At 51.1% G+C, this 19414-nt stretch overlaps 10 protein-coding genes across 10 annotated transcripts; 7 read left to right on the plus strand and 3 right to left on the minus strand.

The window, feature by feature from the left end:
• Positions 1-186: 186 nt before the first annotated feature.
• Positions 187-560, plus strand: CC1G_09396 (hypothetical protein; the record flags this gene model as incomplete). The annotated part of the gene is made up of 2 exons (XM_001831986.2): positions 187-265; positions 319-560. 2 exons carry the CDS (start codon positions 187-189, stop codon positions 558-560), a joined length of 321 nt encoding a protein of 106 aa, XP_001832038.2.
• Positions 561-960: 400 nt separating this feature from the next.
• CC1G_09397 (hypothetical protein) lies at positions 961-1203 on the plus strand (the record flags this gene model as incomplete). Its single annotated transcript, XM_001831987.2, has 1 exon — positions 961-1203. Exon 1 carries the CDS (start codon positions 982-984, stop codon positions 1201-1203), a length of 222 nt encoding a protein of 73 aa, XP_001832039.2. The 5' UTR covers positions 961-981.
• Positions 1204-1349: 146 nt separating this feature from the next.
• On the plus strand, positions 1350-2286 carry CC1G_09398 (hypothetical protein; the record flags this gene model as incomplete). The annotated part of the gene is made up of 5 exons (XM_001831988.2): positions 1350-1485; positions 1545-1736; positions 1788-1832; positions 1889-1957; positions 2021-2286. The coding sequence occupies 5 exons, from the start codon at positions 1350-1352 to the stop codon at positions 2284-2286; spliced, it is 708 nt and encodes a 235-aa protein (XP_001832040.2).
• A 1659-nt stretch (positions 2287-3945) lies between these two features.
• On the minus strand, positions 3946-4483 carry CC1G_09399 (hypothetical protein; the record flags this gene model as incomplete). Its single annotated transcript, XM_001831989.2, has 2 exons — positions 3946-4355; positions 4414-4483. 2 exons carry the CDS (start codon positions 4481-4483, stop codon positions 3946-3948), a joined length of 480 nt encoding a protein of 159 aa, XP_001832041.2.
• Positions 4484-6337: 1854 nt separating this feature from the next.
• Positions 6338-6547, plus strand: CC1G_15128 (hypothetical protein; the record flags this gene model as incomplete). Its single annotated transcript, XM_002910442.1, has 1 exon — positions 6338-6547. One exon carries the CDS (start codon positions 6338-6340, stop codon positions 6545-6547), a length of 210 nt encoding a protein of 69 aa, XP_002910488.1.
• A 1457-nt stretch (positions 6548-8004) lies between these two features.
• CC1G_09400 (hypothetical protein) lies at positions 8005-9779 on the plus strand (the record flags this gene model as incomplete). The annotated part of the gene is made up of 5 exons (XM_001831990.2): positions 8005-8145; positions 8195-8920; positions 8974-9054; positions 9104-9484; positions 9546-9779. 5 exons carry the CDS (start codon positions 8005-8007, stop codon positions 9777-9779), a joined length of 1563 nt encoding a protein of 520 aa, XP_001832042.2.
• A 500-nt stretch (positions 9780-10279) lies between these two features.
• Positions 10280-11632, plus strand: CC1G_13537 (hypothetical protein; the record flags this gene model as incomplete). Its single annotated transcript, XM_001831991.2, has 4 exons — positions 10280-10505; positions 10552-10766; positions 10820-10981; positions 11030-11632. 4 exons carry the CDS (start codon positions 10280-10282, stop codon positions 11630-11632), a joined length of 1206 nt encoding a protein of 401 aa, XP_001832043.2.
• Positions 11633-11803: 171 nt separating this feature from the next.
• On the minus strand, positions 11804-12363 carry CC1G_13538 (hypothetical protein; the record flags this gene model as incomplete). Its single annotated transcript, XM_001831992.2, has 2 exons — positions 11804-12069; positions 12123-12363. The coding sequence occupies 2 exons, from the start codon at positions 12361-12363 to the stop codon at positions 11804-11806; spliced, it is 507 nt and encodes a 168-aa protein (XP_001832044.2).
• Positions 12364-12701: 338 nt separating this feature from the next.
• Positions 12702-15712, minus strand: CC1G_12722 (hypothetical protein; the record flags this gene model as incomplete). Its single annotated transcript, XM_001831993.2, has 7 exons — positions 12702-13233; positions 13288-13609; positions 13660-14057; positions 14108-14253; positions 14306-14650; positions 14707-15398; positions 15523-15712. The coding sequence occupies 7 exons, from the start codon at positions 15710-15712 to the stop codon at positions 12702-12704; spliced, it is 2625 nt and encodes an 874-aa protein (XP_001832045.2).
• Positions 15713-15899: 187 nt separating this feature from the next.
• On the plus strand, positions 15900-19129 carry CC1G_15129 (hypothetical protein; the record flags this gene model as incomplete). The annotated part of the gene is made up of 5 exons (XM_002910443.1): positions 15900-16133; positions 16182-16226; positions 16714-16758; positions 16812-17215; positions 17263-19129. The coding sequence occupies 5 exons, from the start codon at positions 15900-15902 to the stop codon at positions 19127-19129; spliced, it is 2595 nt and encodes an 864-aa protein (XP_002910489.1).
• Positions 19130-19414: the final 285 nt, after the last annotated feature.

Raw genomic sequence — 19414 nt, forward strand, 5'->3', positions numbered from 1 at the left:
ACTGACGCGCATAGGGTGAGATTGGGCGCTTACACTTACGCCTAAGAAATGATCAATACCAGCCGCGGATCATGCATCGATCATTGGGGAGGGCTATAAAAGCTGGAGCTGCGGGAGTTTGAATCAACTTCTCGTTTGTCATTTGCTTCAAGTCACTACTTAACTATCCCTTAATCCCCCTAAAACATGGCAACGTCCCTGACCGACAAATGGACATTTGAAGAGTGGCTTCAAATGAAGGCAATGATTGAACCTATGATCAGAGGTGCAGTGGAATACCATTCAGTGTGAGCGATTTAGGCTGATGGACTTTACCAGCACACCTCGAAATATGGGATCAGGCAGATGAAGCTGCCATTCGAGTCATGGAATTGCGGCAGTTGACCATGGCGGCATCTGTTTGGAGCGATGATGAAGAGACGATTGACCTAGTTGGAGCCGCAACGCAGGCGCAACTGCGCGAAGTTCTGCGACTTGTCGAGAGGATGCGAAGCACAATCAGCCGAAGTTCCAGATTGTGCCTACAAATTGGACAGGCAGTAGTATATAATGGGCGTTAACTACTCAGTAATGTCGAACGGCCGGGAACTATGTAGTTGGCCAACTCAATAGTATTTATCGCTAGCGAAACCGGCTGTTTAACATTTACCGCGCGAGTCGCCCCTCGAGAGAAGGAGGATACAAGTCAAATTGCATGAAGATGCGGAACGCGGTAGCTTACAACCGCATGCGGCATCTCATAATCGTGCGGCAGAATGGCGACGGACCACATGGGTGGCACGGAAAATGGACAATTAAGGCGGAGATTTAAATTAATCGCGGACTTAGATAAATCGTGGTTTCGGCGCTTAGGGCTCAGAAGAACGTCCTACACCGAGATGCCCATATTTGTGAGGAATGAGTATGTGGCCATGTAACTACCCCGGGGCGCTATTAAAAGTTCTAACCCTAAATTCACAGTTGACAGCACCATGTGTGAAGATGACCCTCAAACTCGAACTCGCTTTGGAAGACTTGGAACGCGAGCTGGAATGCGAGCTTGGCCAGAATTACGCCATTCTGTTGGCGCCGGCTTGGGATCGAGTGAAGAAGGAAGTCCTAGATGTTTCGGCGTCCGTTAGGACGGTCAACGGATGTGTCGTTCGGGCTAGAAGCTACCATGATATTGGTGAGAGAGTACTGGAAGACGAGGAAAGGGAATGAGCATGTACTTAATTAAGAAATCATTACGAAATCGATCTCATTTATGGCTGGTTTCCTTGGCGTTCGGTGGTGCAGATTACGATATTTAAGTCTTGAGACAATCCTCAAGTACGTAGGAGGCACCAACAAACTTTCCCCCACTTCCCATGTCTGTGGCTTTCACCTTTCTGGATGAGGAAGTCCGGTCCGGCTACTATGGAGCGCGGGTGCGGGACGAACGGTACGACGGAAGCGAGTTGCACTTCCTGATAAAATCCAACTGGAAAAGTTTGAATGGTGAGGGTGTGTTTGTATCGGGATTTGGGATAGCGCCATAACTGACCTGATCTGGGCATGGTAAGAGACTAAGCGGGCGGTCCTATCTCTGAAGTCCAAGACTGCAGAGGAGAGGATCGAGCGCATCAAGCACTTGCGGCCCTACATGCGCGCTTACGATCCTCTATCGGAGGAAAAGGACAATCTTCAACGCATATGCCTTAATATCAAACGATATCTCAATATATTCCTTCACTACGTGGCACGAGTGGCAGGGGGTAAGTGATCCACTTATCCGAACTGAGGTTGGGTGTTAATTGGACGTCTAGACAATAACTTCCAAGCGGCTGATTCGGCTATTGGAGAAGAAGCCAGTGAGTTATTTTGCCGCTTACTCGTTAGGAAGAATCGAGTGCTGATCACAGCCTAGAAGAACATACCCAACAGGTATTGCCGCCTAGTTGGATCAGTGACCAGGAATTAATGGAGTTATTGGATTGTAAGTTGCCTCATTGCTTGAGATCTGTAAAACAGCCGCTCACTCTGTGGTCTTCCAACACAGTGCTTGCACGAGACTGGGGTGCGGCAGAGACAGAGCTCTGGATCCTAGAAGATCGCGCAAATCATATGGAAGATTTAACGCAATTCACGTGGATCCCGCGGGAGGATGTAGACAAGAACATCCGCGAGGCAGAAGACAGAGTCAGAGCGGGTCGGTCCAAAGTGAGAAAAGCGGCAAAGGCTGTGTTCGAATGTTCTATGCGGTTGAAAGACACGTTGGATCCTATTCTGTCTGACGCTCTTGAGCTTGCTCGAACAGACATTTAGTTACATCCAGATGTACTTATGGATGAAACAAACTGAAACAAACATGGGGGATCTATATAAGGGATGTAGACAGAGAACGACGAGGGTAGCGGAGGAGACACGAAGCTCTGTGCAACAAATACTTATCATGCGTAGGTCACCTGGGTGAACGTTCCCCCTTAGTTTCTGACTCTGACCGGAATCATTGATGGCAGCCAAAGTACGCACCTGTACCGCCACTCCACAGGAGGGACCCTGTAAGTTGCACAGTGCACAGGGCGATAACTTGCGCGCTAACTCTATCAGATCTCGCGGTAAAAAATCGAGCAAGGGCCAAAAGCATAAGGTGGTCAGAGGGCTCAGGTGCGCTTCAATGTAAGCATAGTAATCGACTAATAATGACCTTGTGACAGCCGATAACAGACAGGACAACAAGAGTTCTGATCAGGAAGTTGTCACTGAAAATATCAATGCGGCGGCTGTGACCAGCCTGGAGGTCAGTACTGGCTTTGCGTTACCAAGCGCTTCCAAGTATCATAGAGGTTGATGAAGGGTACAGTCTATACAGTGCAATGTAACCGAAATAAACGCCAACCACGTCAATAGGGGGGCCGGAACGGATCCTGTTGAGTCGATAGTATCGAACGAAAAGAAAATCCTCTTGACTCTGATAGATTCACTTAAAGGAGGTGCGTGTGAACTGAGCGCATCCCGGATACATACCCATTCTAACTGTTAAGTAGTTCACAGGAAACAGTACAAAGGGCTTTGCCGCCTGGCAGAAGTCAGCTGGGCCTACCTCGATGGAACTAAGAGGGCAGCAGAAGAGGGCGGGCGCGAAGAACTACTAGAAATTCTTGGAGACCTGGACAAAGATGAAATCCAGATTTCCACGTGGGTCGAGGCGATAGAGGCTGTGCTGAGAAGGGAAGACTAGAGTTGGGTGCGGCTGTAATAAATGCGGCTGTAATGAGTTACAGTAACGAAGAAAGCAACTTAGTTGGGAATTGACTCAAGCGGCTGCTTTTTTTTGCGGCTGGCTTGTCGCGATTACCCCAAGATGAAGTAAGAAACAGGACTCTATCTGAGAGTTGAGGTAGTTACCGACACCGTGATGGTTGGGGCATTGCGATTGAACCGATGCTGCTCATTGAAGCGCCTGCTGCCCTCTACCATAGTGCGGTTGCGCTGAGAGCCAAATCTGGGATTTGTCCTTGCGCTTGGAATATTACTTGGAGGTGCGCTTTCTCCGCCCACTGCAATGAATTGAGTATAGCGCGATAGCCGCGGTTCCGGTTAAATTCGAACCGCACTGTTGGAACCGCGCGGCAGTGATCGTCGATAAAAAGATCCGATCTTCGTGACATCATGGCAATCTTCCCATGGTACCACCGCTGCTCTGAATTAGCAAGCCGGTAAACACACCACGCCAATGGACAATGAATTTGCCGCAGTAATCAAGTTAGTATCTGATAGCCTTTCACGTTTGTTCCAACTTCTTGTAGCCTGTACCTTACGTTTACCTTGTCGACTGTGGTAGGTTCGGTTCGCTGCCGCGGTTGAATTACCGACAGCAGAAAAAACAACTTGATTGGGAACTGGAGAATATATGCAGCGAGTAATGGGCGAGTATAGAACTAGGCTCAACTAAGCAACGGTTTTGCGTCGAGACTACTAAGTCTAGAACAGGCTAGTAAGGCTTTCTGAAACCAACTTGATTGCCGCGGTGAAATCGTCTTCCATCGGCTTTGTGTGTTTTCCTGCTTCTTTGAGGAGAGTGGCGATCGTTCCTTCGGTCAATTCTTTGAGAAGAGATTGACGCGCGTCGGTCAGTGCGGGGTGAGTAGGCGGTCCCTCGTACCACTTGGACTGCTCCCATTCCTCTAATTTTGTTAGGTACTCCTGCAACAACCGCACCGAAATCCGGACCTCCAACAGTGCCTGCCTTCTTTGCTCAGAAGCCTGTTCCAGCATACCCTTGAGGAAAGGACTTTTGGAGAGATCGGGAAACCGTATGTGAGGGAACGCCTTAACGGTGCCTTGATTGAGAGTGATTTTCTCCTCAACTTCGCGCATGTAGTTGCGGCGGACTGTTTGGAAGGAAATGAGGGTTTGCATAGTTGGATAGTGGGAGTGGACGGTACGAACCTTGAAGTTCAGGTAGGTAGCGCTGCATTTCCCTAAGTTCAATTTCTATGAGGCGATGGAGAGGGGCCATGGTGCTGCGACAATAACGGTACGGGATGGGCAACAAATTCCAAATTGGGGTGTGATTACTCACATCAAGTTGTGAATGAAAACCGGGGGGTTCAAATCGATTCGGATCGTCTGAAGAGAACCAGCAAGTTTTTATAAGAGACGGAGACGGGAATTACCAAAACTGGAAGTCGCATAACCGCACCACGGATTCATTGCACGCGGTACCGCATAAACGGGGTGCCGCATAGTGCGGGTAGGTTCCGCATGTTAGACGCGCGGTACCGCAAACACGATGCGACTGACTCCTTGACCAGGTGGTTCCGCGCGCGGTACCGCAAACATGACGCGACCGAACCATTGACCAGAGTGAAAATCCCATTGGACCCTGCCTCCCCTCGCAAAACTCTGCAGTCCCCAACTTCCAGAGACCTCAAATATTAAGGTTGCTCAATAGGGTCCATAGTTCAGCTCTATAACTATGCGGAATGATGTCGCCCAGCTGGTCTATACAGGTTGTGCTTTCATACAATATCTAGAAAACATAGCTATGCATCGTGGTGCGGTAAGTGTCGATGGTTGGGACCAGGATTGTCATTGCTCGCAGCGGATTAATGAAGGTAACGTCAGTAGTCCTAAGCCTTATAGTTCAGCTATTTAACCAATACGTACGCACGGCCCACACCCAGCTACAACATGCGAGTCCTGTCGTAACTGATTATCAAGATATAGCAGCTATGTGTCACGGCGCGATCGGACCCACACCCAGCTACAACATGCGAGTCCTGTCGTAACTGATTATCAAGATATAGCAGCTATGTGTCACGGCGCGATCGGACCCACACCCAGCTACAACATGCGAGTCCTGTCGTAACTGATTATCAAGCTATAGCAGCTATGTGTCACGGCGCGATTGGATAGAGACAGCTGAATCATTGTGTTAGTAGAGATTGTCCAATAGGCCTATTGCTCAGCTATAATGCCAAAGGGCATCAACCCCAAAGCAGCCATGTCCTGCTGTACTAGATACGGCTGCGGTAGAGGCCGCGGCCCATACAACGAGGCCAAGCTAGGTCATTCGTCAAGGGTCAATTACCAATATCACCATACGGCAGCTATGTTTCAAAACCGCTCCGGATAGACCCAGCTGACCCTCTCGTCATATACAGTTTGCCTTTACCGACCTGCATCAGCCAGACCCCCGGCTCTGAATGGTGTGAACAGGCTCAAACAGATAGTATTTTGAAAACGGCTATGTCACCATACAGGAGCTACATCACCATGTCACCACCCGATTCGACAGCAAACCAGAACGCGCGCAACAAATGCCAATCCTACCAATCCGTCCCAAATGGCAATAGGCGGGGCAGGGATCCCAACACCAGCTATGCAAGGAATACCATAAACATTGTACAAGGAACAAAAGCCCAGCTAAACTGCTACAAAATATTGCGGGTACCAAGCCAACATATATTGCATGTGTCACACTCAGGCTATAGAGTTCTGTTAAGCGAGCTTGAAAACTGTTTAATAATGCAATCAGTAGGAGAATCAAATCAAATTCAATTTTGAATGGTGAGAGTACCAAAGGATACTGGGGGATGGTATTGATACCAGGTTGGATGAATGTCAGTGGGCTATAGAATGCTCAATAGCCAGAAATCCTAAGTCAGCTGCATTAGGAGCCATATGGCCCTGCATAATCCCAGCCAAGTCCTATGAGACAACCTGCCTATGTGTTTCTCCCATTGCTGTGGCATAGGGTCCTTATCATTGGTCTACTGACTGCCCTGATCCCAAAGGGACGGCCGAAGACGATAAATCGCGCACCCACGCCCAAGCCAGTAACGAAACACCCGCTTCGCTTTCAGGGTCCATGGGTCGTCCCTCACGGGAGCAGAGGAAGATGTTGGACGACGGGTTCGATGTGATCAACGACTCCTTTGCCGCACTTGCGGGGAAAGTTGGGTTCCCGGTGGCGAGAGTCAAGCAAATGTGGTCTCAGAAGAATCGCATGCTCATGACCAAGCCAAGAGGAGGGAATGGCGTGAACTACTTTAACTTGTACGGCAAGTTGTCACAATGATACATAGATCCCCCCCTAATATAAAGAGTGCCCGGAGTGTAAAATTCCCCTATGACATAGACGTAGCGGAGTCAGCTGAGAACGATGTACCCCCTACAATCCACACTCAGCTGAGGTCATGCTGAGACATACCACCCACACTCAGCTGAGGCTGTCCCAAAATGTTCTGTCCACACTGAGCTGAGGCCATCCCTAGACTACTAGTAGTGTGTAATATAATCTATTCTATCATACTGTTTACTAGTCGGTTGCATGCTATTAAATGGCAATAATCCAATACTCTCGCCCAGTATCTGAATTCTAAATAATGACCCAGGGTGCTTGTAAGCTAGTCACGTAGGTCACTTCAGCTGACGCCTGTACAGCATCGCTGCATAGGCAGGACTGATGAGTATAACATTATACGGGTAACGACACCGTGCTTGATAGTACCACATCCCTACCTAATGTTCGGCCATTACACGCCACCACCTAATCAATCGCAAGGTTCAGCTAAGGATCTTGAATGTGTCATTACTCCGACCACCCTCAGCTGAGTCATGGATATATGACGCTGTATTCAACGGTCAGCTGAGGAGCGCTCTTCATCTGCAGTCCCTGACAGCCTCAGCCGAGCCTTGAATGTACTGAGCCTGCATCCAATGCTCAGCTGAGGCCACGGTCTTCGGCGCTACTAGGCCCTACCCAACCACGCTCAGCTGAGTCGCGGATATATGACGCTGTACTCAACGGTCAGCTGACGAGCGCTCTTCATCTGTAGTCCCTGACAGCCTCAGCTGAGCCTTGAATGCTGACCCTACATTCAAGGCTCAGCTGAGGCCCCATTTTTAGCGCTACACAAACCACCCTCAGCTCAGTCACAGACACACGACGCTGTGTTAAACGGTCAGCTGAGGAGCACCCTCTTAAGCAGAGTGTCGCGTACCTGGACAAGCCTCAGCTGACTCAAGGGAATACGACCATGTATTCTTCACCTATCGCTCAGCTGGTGTACGCGATCTCAATTACCCTTATCACCATCGCTAGTGATCACCAGGGGTTAACCCCGGGTTTTGAAAGGCCGACCCGGACCCGACCCCTGGCGTAACCCTACCCGTAACCCGACGGGTTTTCCGCACGGGTTGAGCCTTAGATCATCGAAAACGGATAAGAAATGATTGAGATATGGTCAAAATACTACTTTGACCATATCTCTAACCATTTCCCATCCGTTTCGGATGATCTATGGCTCGTTTTAAAGATCTCGGGTCTGAAAATGGCGACCCGTACCCGACCCGTTACAGGGTTGACCCGAAAACCCGCAGGGGTCAGCTGACCCTTGCTTTTCACTAACCATCGCTCAGTTGATCCATCAATCCATCAGTAGTCTTGGGGTATCGTCGCGCATCGCGAAGCAATTTTGCCCATCCGTCTCACCTTCCACTTTGCAGGTCAAATTATTGCAGCCCAAGCAAAAAATGAGTTCGACTTACCGTGCCGCCGCCTCCACCAAGCTGATTAACCGTCTTCAGCATCTCTACAACCTTATCCGGGAAGTTCCTTCCTGGAGCCCCGGGGATGAATGGGACCGGAAGACTGTTGACCTGATGACAGCTTCGGTACGATCTCGTTTTTATTTTCGTATTCTATCTGTAACCTGCCTCCCAGTTCAAGGTGTCCGAGCAAAGTATCAAAGAAGGCTTCGCGCGGGAGAAGTACCTAGGCCCGGCGATCTATACTTGGCTGTTCACCCACGCTGAGGATTATGTGGACAGTCCCAAAGACATTCCAGACGCGGTATTCACTCTCGACCACCTTCATGCCCGACTCCCGCCCCTTCTTAACCCCGAACTACGCAAAAAGCTCGAGAAGGAACGCAAAGAATCCCCACCATCCAACCACCAGAAGCCTCAGCCTTTACTGCGACACGAGCCTGTGGCTGACCCTCCCGTTCCATCCAGCTCCAGTACAGGGAAGGGCAAGGGGCAACAGGACCCATCGGTCAAGGTTAAGCAGGAAAAGGGGGTGAAGGAGAAGCAAGTGGCGCTGAAGGTGGAGAAGGGTAAGGGTGTTGTCAAAGAGGATAAGGGAAAAGGGAAGGAAGCGGATGGGCGTGACGACACAAAGTCGCAGGAGGCGGTTGAAGGGAAGGGTAAATCAGACAAGGGTAAAGGTAAAGAGCCTGTCAGAACGAAAAAGGGCGAGGAAGCTTCAGAGCAACGAGGGACGTCGTCGAAGACTACCACCGCAAAACACGTCACTTTCAAGCCATCTACCTCAAACAAACGGCCACCCACTTCCTCATCGTCGGAGGATGACACGCTTCCCGTTCCCGCTCCCAACGATGATGCCACTGTTCCACCTTCCAAGAAGGCCAGACGTGGTCCATCTCCTGTACGTGCTCCGCAATAATGTTCCCATAACGAATCTAACAGTATCCAAATTAGGACCCCTCTCTCTCGGCTATCAATCGCGAATCCTCCAAATCGGACTACCCTGAGGTGTCAGACGGAGATGGAGGCATTGAAGTGCGTTCCTCTGCCCTAACCCCTCTCATGTGAGGCTCATCCTGTCTAGGGATTCTGCCCTGATGAACTTCCCACAGGCAACATCCGTCACGACGTTGCCGAAGCCATACGCGTCTTCAAGCTGGTGTACAGAAAGATGGCAGTTGTCCAGGCAAACTATGACGCCGTCCTCGCACATTCCAACCAGACCGACAACGACCTTCGGGAACTCCAGAAGAAGAAGATCGAACCACTCCTCGCCCATTCGGAACAAGCCATCAACGACATTAGCGAACTAAGAAAGTACAAGGTCGATCCCATTCAGCTCCAAGCGCATGACCGAACCATTCAAAGCCTCAATGAATCCGTCGCCGATCTTACCAAACAGAACGCCGAGCTGAAGCACCAGGTCGAAAAGCTGTCCAGGGCTTTCCAGTCGCTTTCCGTCGCCGTGCGCTTTGCCTAATCTTCCTCCATTCCATGCGACGCTGACAATCTGCCGCATCTTTCAGATTTCCAACCGCACAGACCTCACTTTCGAACCGATTGACATCTCCAACGACGCGAACATGCAAGAAAGTCACCCCTCTTACTCATCTGTGGCATACGATCCACAGATGCTCGCATACCTCGGCAGCGGCGTCACTCAAGAACAACCTACCACGTTGACCAGCTCTGGTGTGCAAAACACCTCTTCCCACCACAGCACAGGGAGTACCTCAGGCACTACGACAACGTTTGGGTAGGGTAGACTTAATTTTTTCCTCTTCATCGCATACTCTAGAAAGCTATTTCGTATATTCTGTAAATGTACACTGTTTGTCTATTTCCTAATCTAATCTTGCCTATGAACGGCATTGTAAGGTCTCAGCGGAGACTTCGTTCTGTTAGGAGGGTGCTCGAGGCCTCAGTTCACCCGCATCTATAGCGGCGGATCCATGTCCTATGGACCTGGCTGAGCTGAGGCGCGCTCACACAGAACACATTCTCAGCGGAGCCTATGGCCTAGCGGGTGGTCCGCGTGCTATGGACGAGGCTCAGCTGAGATGCACCACACAGAGCAAAGTCTCAGCGGAGCCTGTAGCCAAGGCGATGTATGCCCATGGCTCAGCTGAGACTCGGACCCCAAACGGAGTGTTCGGCTATTCAGTGAGCCGAAATCCGTTCAAGTGCGATCAGCCAACGTCGAGCCGTCCGAGACTCCTTTTTCTTTCCTTGTCTGCCCCTCCTTCTCCACGTTGACAACATGTCCCCTACCCAAGTTCCTTCATTCGACCGCACTCTGTATCGCACCCAGTATAAAGTGGGCCCACTACTCGAGCAGGGGTTTCGATATGCTTTCTATGCTCTCAGTCTCCTCGATAACATGATAGATACAGAGAAGCGAGAGGTCAAGTCCGACCTACCGCTCCTTATTTGTGCTGAGCTTCAGCAAGCCGCCAACCAGGTTTTCGAGGGCTTCCAAAATGCCTGTACGTCTCTTTTTCCTAGCTGCCGAGCCCCAATTCACCGAGACAGTGCGAATGCCGTGGTCACTTGAGGAGTTCGAAGAAGCCTATGCTGAGTGCGGCGACAATGAGGAAGAGCTGGTTCGTCGGTGTCCTCCTCCTCAAGACCTCCACGACACCCCGAATAATCATGCCACGAGCCACTACACGCCGACCTTCTTCGTTGACAAAAATGACCGGCTTCTCTTTGCCTACGTGCCCGCCATGCTTAGAGAGAGTCGATGGGTATGTTTCCCTTCGATGATCATGCCTTAACACAGCTCATGTAGTCACAACAGCAAAATTTACTCCAGGCCACCACCCCAATCTTTAACCAAGCTTCACGAGAGCACAGCAAGTTTATTCGGCACAGCTCTCATTCGGTCAAGGCCCGTACATTCGGCCTGCAACCCGGAGTGTTAATACTTTATCCAGGTATTATCACGTCGTACAAATTCCCTGTGAGTGCAATCGTTTTCATCCCTCGATCAGACTCTGAAAACCTGTAGACCGTTCATTACCCCGAGCCTGCTGCTGCCTTCACAAACCCCCATATCCGTCCCCGTGTGTTCGAACTCCTCGACACCATCGACCCAGACACATTTGGCATCCTCTGCGCTGTCCTTGCTATGATCCACCCTGACCGTTTCCATGCCGCCTTCGAGATCCTCGAGGGACTCCACAACGGGACTATCTGGAGTGGCGACAAGTCTCTTCGCGAGGAAATCATGAAACGCTGGGGCTTCCCGTTCACATGTGTCGGGTTCTTTTCCAATCTCAAACATCCATATTGGGAGAGGAGTGATGTACTGAAAAATGACCTGGCACTCTATCTGTCCATGGGAAGTACGTCTCTCACCTCGTTCACAGTCCCCGGTCTCCACCGAAAATTCCACTTTGATCCAGGTACGATCTGTGTGGGATTCCCCCATGTTTTCCCGGTGTCTTGGAGCTCTAGCGAGGACGGCGACCAGCTCACATTTGTAGGCTCATTCATGGATCTGAGATTCGCAACTTCACGCCTCGTTCGGAATCCGCGCCCGATGGGTACCCGTGAATATACAGCATACGTAGACTACATGATTCGGAACGAGAGCCCGCCGTTGGATTGACCAGCATTTGTAATTACGACACTCCTAATCAATCGCTGTATCTTGAAAGCTTCGGCGCCTATGTTAGCGCCTAGTCTTCCCCTACACTTGCCCACACAATGTATTTAATCATATCCTCCGCTTTCAATACAAACTTGCTCCATATAAACTACGTGGAGGGTTCCACCAACACTATACGGACGACCTAGACTCCTTCTCCAATGTCTTTCTAAACGCTTCCCCCGCATTCAAGCCCATCATACGCCACATTTCCCCTTGCCTGTTTGCATATGCGACATGCCCGGGCGAGTCCTTCTTCAGTAGCGCCCAGCGACGACATTCCTCTTCCTTAAAAGAGAAGAAATTCGTCACCCACCCCATCTCCTCCCTCAACAGGATAAATTCTTCCTCCCACCTCTTCGCTCTCGATTTAGCCCTGAGCCAATTCACCCGATATACTGAGTTCATTGTTAGTTCTCCGTAGCCAGGTCACCCAAAGATTCGAACTCACATTCTTCCAGATAAGCGGAATTTTCGGAATCTTGTTCGATATTGAGATTCCAAATCCACAACATCGCCTTATTCCTTTCGCCTCGGGCATTGGGGTTGTAGACAGCGGTAATAGCCTGAGTGTCCTCTTTCCTGATAGCTCGATATCGCAAGAGAACGTTCCCGTCCGCACCTAACCGCTGCATCGCCCATCGTGCGAGGCTGTAAATCCGGACGTGTAGTGAAGGACATGGGTCACCCATGGGTCACTCAGGTCTGACCCTCACCCATACCCACCAAAACCTATACCCATGAGTGTGGGTGTGGGTGTGGGTCTGAAACCCATGGGTTTTGGAAGCATGGGTAGAGTGGAATTGTGAGTGATTGGAGTACAAATAGATATTGGACATAAATATTTAACTTAATAGAGTAGATAGCATCAATACAAGAGCAATTGAGGTCAAAATAGTTGCATACAGAAGCATTTTTCCCATTGGCACTTCAGACTCCAGTAAACCGTGGGTCAGGTGGGTTAGGTGTGGGTGCCGCAGAAGTGACCCACACCCACACCCACCTGACCCATACCCACCAACCCACAGGGTCAGCCCAACCCATGTCCTTCACTACGGACGTGCAGCCTGAGTTGTTTATCCACCCCACTAACAGCCGCATACCCTCGAGTCTTCTGCTTCTTCCCCTTGGCCAGCCGGACATTTGAACGATACAGGAAAGACTTGTGGCCAATCTCTGCACGAATATTCTCCAAAGTTTCCTCAGCCTGTGCAATGCGCAGCTGCAATTCCTTTTCCCGAGCGCGGTCGAGGGAAGGAAAGCCCTCTTGATGGAAGGATGAGGGTAGGGGTATGCGCACCTCTTCTATGTCGTTGTGGGTCACAGAGTATGAGTTGTCGTCTGGCCTGTTGTCCCCAGCACCCTCATCGGCGTCCAAAGCATCCCGAGGAGGTTCTTCACATTTCAAGGATCCGAAGTCAACCTCGGGGAAGAGAGTTCCGGCCGTCTCGTAGAACGAATTGACGTCTATCAGAATCTGTTCTCGGCGTTTCGAAACCGAGAGCTCTTGAAGATCTGTTTTCTCCTTCGGCAGACTTCGGACAAAAGCCTGGAGAGATAACCTAGCATTATTGATCATATATTAGCAAGTTCAAATGAAGAGACGAGGCACTCACTGAGCTTCCTGAATCTTGATCCCCAATGCCAGCCACGACGTGACACCCACACCTCTATCGATCTGTTGTTCTTTCTCCATCATGGAGGTTTGGGTCTTTGCTAGGGTGGGCGCTGTTTCAAATACGAGACTGAGTGGTTGAAGACCTGTAAACTGGAGATAAGGGAACACATCTTTCACTCTCTCTCTGTTGCACTTCTCCAACTGCGCGTTCCACCTGGCGACCTGCGAAGATGAGGCGGTCTCATTGAGAAGTTCAAAGTCTTCGGACGCCCTCATCAACTCGAGACGTGCGTGTTCCCAGCTCTTGCAAATCCGAGCCACTGGTCTGGAGGTTAGATCAGGTTTAAACGTCTCAGTGTACGCGACATACCGATTTTAATCATCTTCTTCCAATTTATATCTGCAAGAAGAGAGTCGAGTACCTCCATTCGTTGAGCCAAGGTCATCGTGGACGTGCTCCTGGCTAGTTCATTGACGACCGCCCACAGAGACTCCAAGATCTCTCCGGCTGCCATGCCCGCCCCTTCCATATACGTTAGGGAGAACCTTTGGTTGCAGGACTGCTGGTGTCCGTGAACATGGAATAACCCGATTGCGAATAAAACTGTAAGGTCCTCTGGAAGCTCCAGAGAATCCGATCCACTAAACCGTTGGAAGAACCGCTTTGAGTATTGGCAATTAATGTCGTATGCCAGAATGACTCGTGCGATCTTCTCGGTATGGGTGAGCTTGAGCGCTTGGGAGAACGCGAAGTCCATATTGACCTGTCTGTATTCGCTGTGTTAGCCCATTCTTCTGTGGGATAAATCCTTATTTACCTCTCTCCCTTTTGAAAGTCGACAACCGAGCCGGGGGCGAAGGCTCCATGACGCATACATGCGATGGCCCCAACGCCTGTCACGTCGCAGCCTTTGTGAAGCTTCGACTTGTCCGCAACTGCACGGTGCTCGTTGCATGTGGCAGGCTACGCGCTATGAGTGGAATACATCGGAAATGGTATACACAAAATCACGAACCTCTTTGGTCTCCCGGGTGTTGTCAAGATGTTCTGCATAGGAGTCCCGTTTTGTCATGTACCCTTCCCCGTTCTTCAGATACACGAGCGAGTCGTCATCCTGTCGGCCTTTGCGGTGAACGCAAGTGAAATTCCCGTCTGCAACGTAACTTCGCATGTATTTCCACTTCTCATCATCGTCTTCCCAGTTATCGGCCAGGTTGATTCCTGGTTGGGGGCACGCAGCACAGAAGAGCGCCAATTCGCCTTCTCCAGGATTCCTACCCATGTGACAGAACCCATTTCTCTTTAATTCCTTAAGCTTCCTCCATTGTCGACTAACCCTGCGAAGTTCACGAGTACGATCCTATTGAATGGGAAAGATATTGGACAAGCGAACATAACTCTGAGGGTGCCACCTACCGGGACTGAGTCAGGGAACGGCTCGTTGGTAAGCCGGCGAATCCTCGAATAATAGTGGTGGGCCGATGTGAAGCACTCGACCGTCTCGAGGAGGAACTCGTCAAGAAGCGAGAAGGTGAAGACTGTCCGAACAGACTTGGACGTCGAGGGGTAAAAGCCTTTACGCAGGAGTTGTATTTCGGGTTGGGGGGCATCAGGACAGGCGCAGAACAGAAATGGGAGGTGATGGACGCCGTTGGTATGGACAACAACGAGGACCCTACATCCCCTGATAGTCCTCTTTGCTGGTTTGGCCTGGTAAGTGAGGTCGATCGTCGGCCTTGGGTCATTCGTGGCATCCCCGTCCTCGTCAGCAGACGAATCTTCGAAATCGTCGTCGACTTCCAATGGCTGACATGCACTCGTTGGGCAGAGATTCACGGTGACGCCGGTTATCCATAGCCAGGAAGGGGTGAAAAAGGTACCGTTCAATTTCTCGACGCGGTGGAAAGGGTCGAGAATGTGTTCTGAACCGCAGCAGGTTTCGCAGTATAACGGGGTACCACAGCAGCCTTTACATCGCCACCAATCTGGAGACGTCAAGGTTCCACAGCGCGAGCAGGAGAGAGGAGACGGCGGCGACTCTCTACGAATGACCTCATCGAGGTATTGGGCTTGTTTGGGTACCCACTCAAGCATATAGTCGTGGGCGTCTAATGGACACCCAATCCGCCTGCGGTCAGATTGTATCCGAGTTGAGAAATAAAGATCCACTCACATTAACAGCTCCCTTTTTCGTGTTTGATTGACTACTGGTTAAGGTGACTTGAACACTACCAAAATCGTCCCCGAATAGGCGTGTTCGTTCATTAGCGCTCGCCTTCGTCGTTCGAGAGGGTTTCACTTTGACCGGTGATGGCAGCGCCGGAACCAATTTGGACTTGATGGACCTCTTGGTTTTGAAGACCTTTCCTCGCATGAGCACCACAGACCCCGTTGAGGGAAGGATCTGCCCTTTCTTGACCATTGTGCCGCAATCAAGAGGTTGAGATGAACATCGATCTGCCTTTCACGATCCTAAAGTTGGGACGGGCCGTCACCGGATCAGATCTCGTCTATTTGATCGAAACGGGAAGGTTAGTCGTCCCTATTTTTCTTTCTCTGTTCTCTTGCACCCGAAGTGCTTTACTTCGCACAACACTGTGTAAAGGTCTATGCCCAACGAATCCCGTGATGATGCTGGCACTGGGCCCTCGAGACCCCCTGCTGGGGGTCCAAGCTCAAGCGCCGTGTTCACCTTCATGCCATCCCAGGTCGCCTATCTGCGGGAGGCGATGGAAGAGTACCGTGAGTTGAACGGCGCTGGGATAAAGGCCAAGTTTGCTACCAATGTCGCAGACACTCTCATCCGAGAGATCCATGAATTGTCTGGCGTAGACTGTCCACAGGTCGGGTCATGACCCTCTGACCCCAGGGTCGACCTGACCCAACCCTAGAGGGTCAGGGTCAAGGGTCGGTTGCTTGCTGACCCTGACCCTGGGGTCGGCCCGGGGTCGACCCGGGTCGACCCTACCTTAACCAAGGGGTAGAAACTTGGGCAAAATTACACATGTCAGAAGCCGAATTGTATAGGAATCTCTTCTAGTATTGCATAGAGTAATTTGGATAATATAAGTACACTCTAAGTGTATGTTTTATCAGCATGAATGATGAAAATGGTCCTATAATCTTACTCAGAATAACTTTTTGACTGCTGGGCACCCCATCAATACCAGATATCTTGCTTATAGTTCAATCCAAATGACATAGCACTGGCCTAAACATGAAAAATAGATGAATAAAAACAGAAATAAGCATCAAAAAATTCAAAATCTAATTGACCTAAAAATTAGGGTCGACCCGGGGTCGACCCTAGGGTCAAGGGTCAGGGTCAGGGTCACTAGGTGCCGACCCGACCCTAGGGGGGTCAGGGTCAGGGTCAGGGAAAAAGTGCCGACCCTGACCCGACCCGACCCGTGGACAGTCTAGTCTGGCGTAAAGCCGTCAGACAGGAGGAAGGCGCTGCTAGAGCAGGTGAGTAACCCAGACCGCCTTTGTCAACACCGTGTAACACGAACTGGATCTAGGCTGTGACCCAGTGGTTCGAAGACAATGGGAGGGTGGATATCAGGAAACCTAAACGCATGTGGGCGTTTCGATGGAACGCTCGACGGGTATTTGGATCTATCCACTCCGGCATAGTCAAGTTCGTCGCCCAACTCCTCCTCGACAACAAACCGATCCCCAACCTGCGCAAACTATATGATGAAGAGGAGGCTTTTTTGGCCAGAGAAGGTATCGACAACAACGACATGCTGGGCGAAGAGGAGCAGGAAGAGTATGTTATGGGCAGCCTAGGAGAGAGTGGGGAGGAGGATGGGGATGTAGAAGACGAGGGGATAGAAGAGACGCCCAAAAGAAAGAAACCGGGGAAACGGGAGAGGAAGAAGGGAAGAGGGGGTGGGACGAACATGCCCACATACTTTGTGACGTACCAGGACGCCATAACCCTTTTCTGGACGGTGCTCACGCCCAAAGAGATCGAGAAGTACGAACATATCTGCATGGAATGGAGGGAAGTCGGGCCAAGGCCTCAACCGCCACCCCGACTACCTCCAATCCCAAGTCCTCTGCGACTTCCGATGGCAAATCATCTACCAAAGGCACCAAGCAGGCAGCCTCATCGCAACGGAAGGCTTCGAAAGCGGACGAATCCTCGAAGGCCGATAAAACATCGACCCAGGAGAAGGGTGCTGGAAAGCGGAAGGGGAAGTCGGGCGTGAAAGAGGCGAAGACTGGCAAAGGAAGGGCAGCCTCCAAGTCAACGAAGAAGAACCCGATGGCGAAGCAAGTGGGAGGCGGTGGGGAAGGGCGGGAGTCATCGGGTGGCTCTGACGAGGAGGAGGAGGAGGAGGAGGAGGAGGATAGCGGAAGTGACGTGGACGACTACGACGGGGGAGCTTCGCGGAAATCGGTCAAGAATGTGCCTCGACGCAATACCCGTCGAAAGGTCACATCTAAAGCGATCATCGACACCAGTACCGAGGAGTCTTCGGACACCGACTCGAGCGACAATGACTACAGCCCCAGTGGAAGCTCGTACAAACAAACATCTCTTCAGGCGGGTGGTCACCCTACACGGAACAGTGCATTCGGTGATGCTACAGGTAGCGGGAACGAGATCGAACAGCCCAAGCTCCCAGCAGACGATGCCTTGCGGGGGTCGGACACCCAGGTTGTCCCAATAGGCGCTCCGGGGAAAACAAATCCCCTCACGCTGCTAACCGCTGAACCCACTGTTCCTCAAAAACGCGTTGCGGACAACAATCAAGACGAACAAATCGCGGAGAAGAGACCCAGGACGGACGCGGATCCGAGTTCAGCTATCGCGGCCACGACAGTTACTCCTGTCCTCAGTGCGAGAGAAGATGGTTCCAACGGCCCAAGTGCTAGGACGGGGCCCACTCATCATCCACTCCAGCAGACTGCTTTTGCCGAACAGGCCTTGCCCAGCGGATCCGGGTCTCATCAACAATTTCAGCACCCTCCTCTGGCGGAGCAGATGGCGTCACGGGACGACCATGCCCTCGGATTTGCACATGGTCAGCCTCCTCGGGCGTACGGCGACAATCCTAGTGCCTGGGCCCCTCTTGCGACGAATGACGAACATGCGGAGGAGTCGATTGTCTCAACCCATGACGCCAGCCGCGGTTCACATACGGCTCTTCCACCTCGTCCTCAGTGCGTGCCTCCTCATGGCCAACCCCTACATACCCAGCTTCGTCAGCAGACCCTTCCCACCCATGGCCAGCCCCCGCCCCAACCGACGCTCCAAAGTCAGCATCATCGTTCCCTTCAGGCTCCACCTACCAGATACCCGCCTCAGCCGCCTATTCCATCTCAACCTCCATTACCCCCTTCGCAAAGACCTTCCCATCCATCCCAGCCCGTGCAGGGTCCGTACCAAGGCAATTGGGGTCATCATCAGCCAACTAATCCTGCGTGGCCGCAAGGACAGTACCCAGCTCAATGGCAGTCGAGTGGTCCGTTCCAAAACCTTCATTCAAATCAAGAGTCAATGTCGCTCGAAACTCGCCCGGACCACTTTCATTCATCCATGTCGTTTGGAGGCCGCCCACATCCCAATGCGTCCGCCCAATGGGCTCATATGCAGGAATACTCCGACCCTAGATATGCTTCATATGCTCCGCTGTCAAACCCATACCAGTCCGCTTATCACCAGGAACAGGCAGCTCGGGGCCAGCAGCCAGCATTTGAAGTGGAGGCAGGTCAACGCGGTCATGTTTTGTCGCACACCCCATACGACGCGCATTACAATCCCAACGCTATAGGCCCATCTCCCCCCGGGGACCGGATTTCACAGAACCCGCTCCCGCCTCATTAGCTGCAACTGACTCGCTCATTTATCTCAGTAATCTTCTTGTAATCTTCGGTGAAAATGTACATTAATCTACTACTCGTGTTTATTGCCAAATACATCTTGATTTTCTTGAGCTTCAGTGGGTTATATTAATAGGGTACCCGATATCTGTGGTGAAAACATATCATTTGTCTTTCCAATTCAAAACTAAACGTTAAACCATTGTATCCTGTAACTAAACCTTTCGTTTCCTTCGAGATAATAAGGACAAACCACATCACTGTGTTAGTTCAAAACAACAGTAAATAA

The sequence above is a fragment of the Coprinopsis cinerea genome, assembly GCF_000182895.1.
Source record: "Coprinopsis cinerea okayama7#130 chromosome 9 map unlocalized cont3.9, whole genome shotgun sequence".
Taxonomy (NCBI): domain Eukaryota; kingdom Fungi; phylum Basidiomycota; class Agaricomycetes; order Agaricales; family Psathyrellaceae; genus Coprinopsis; species Coprinopsis cinerea.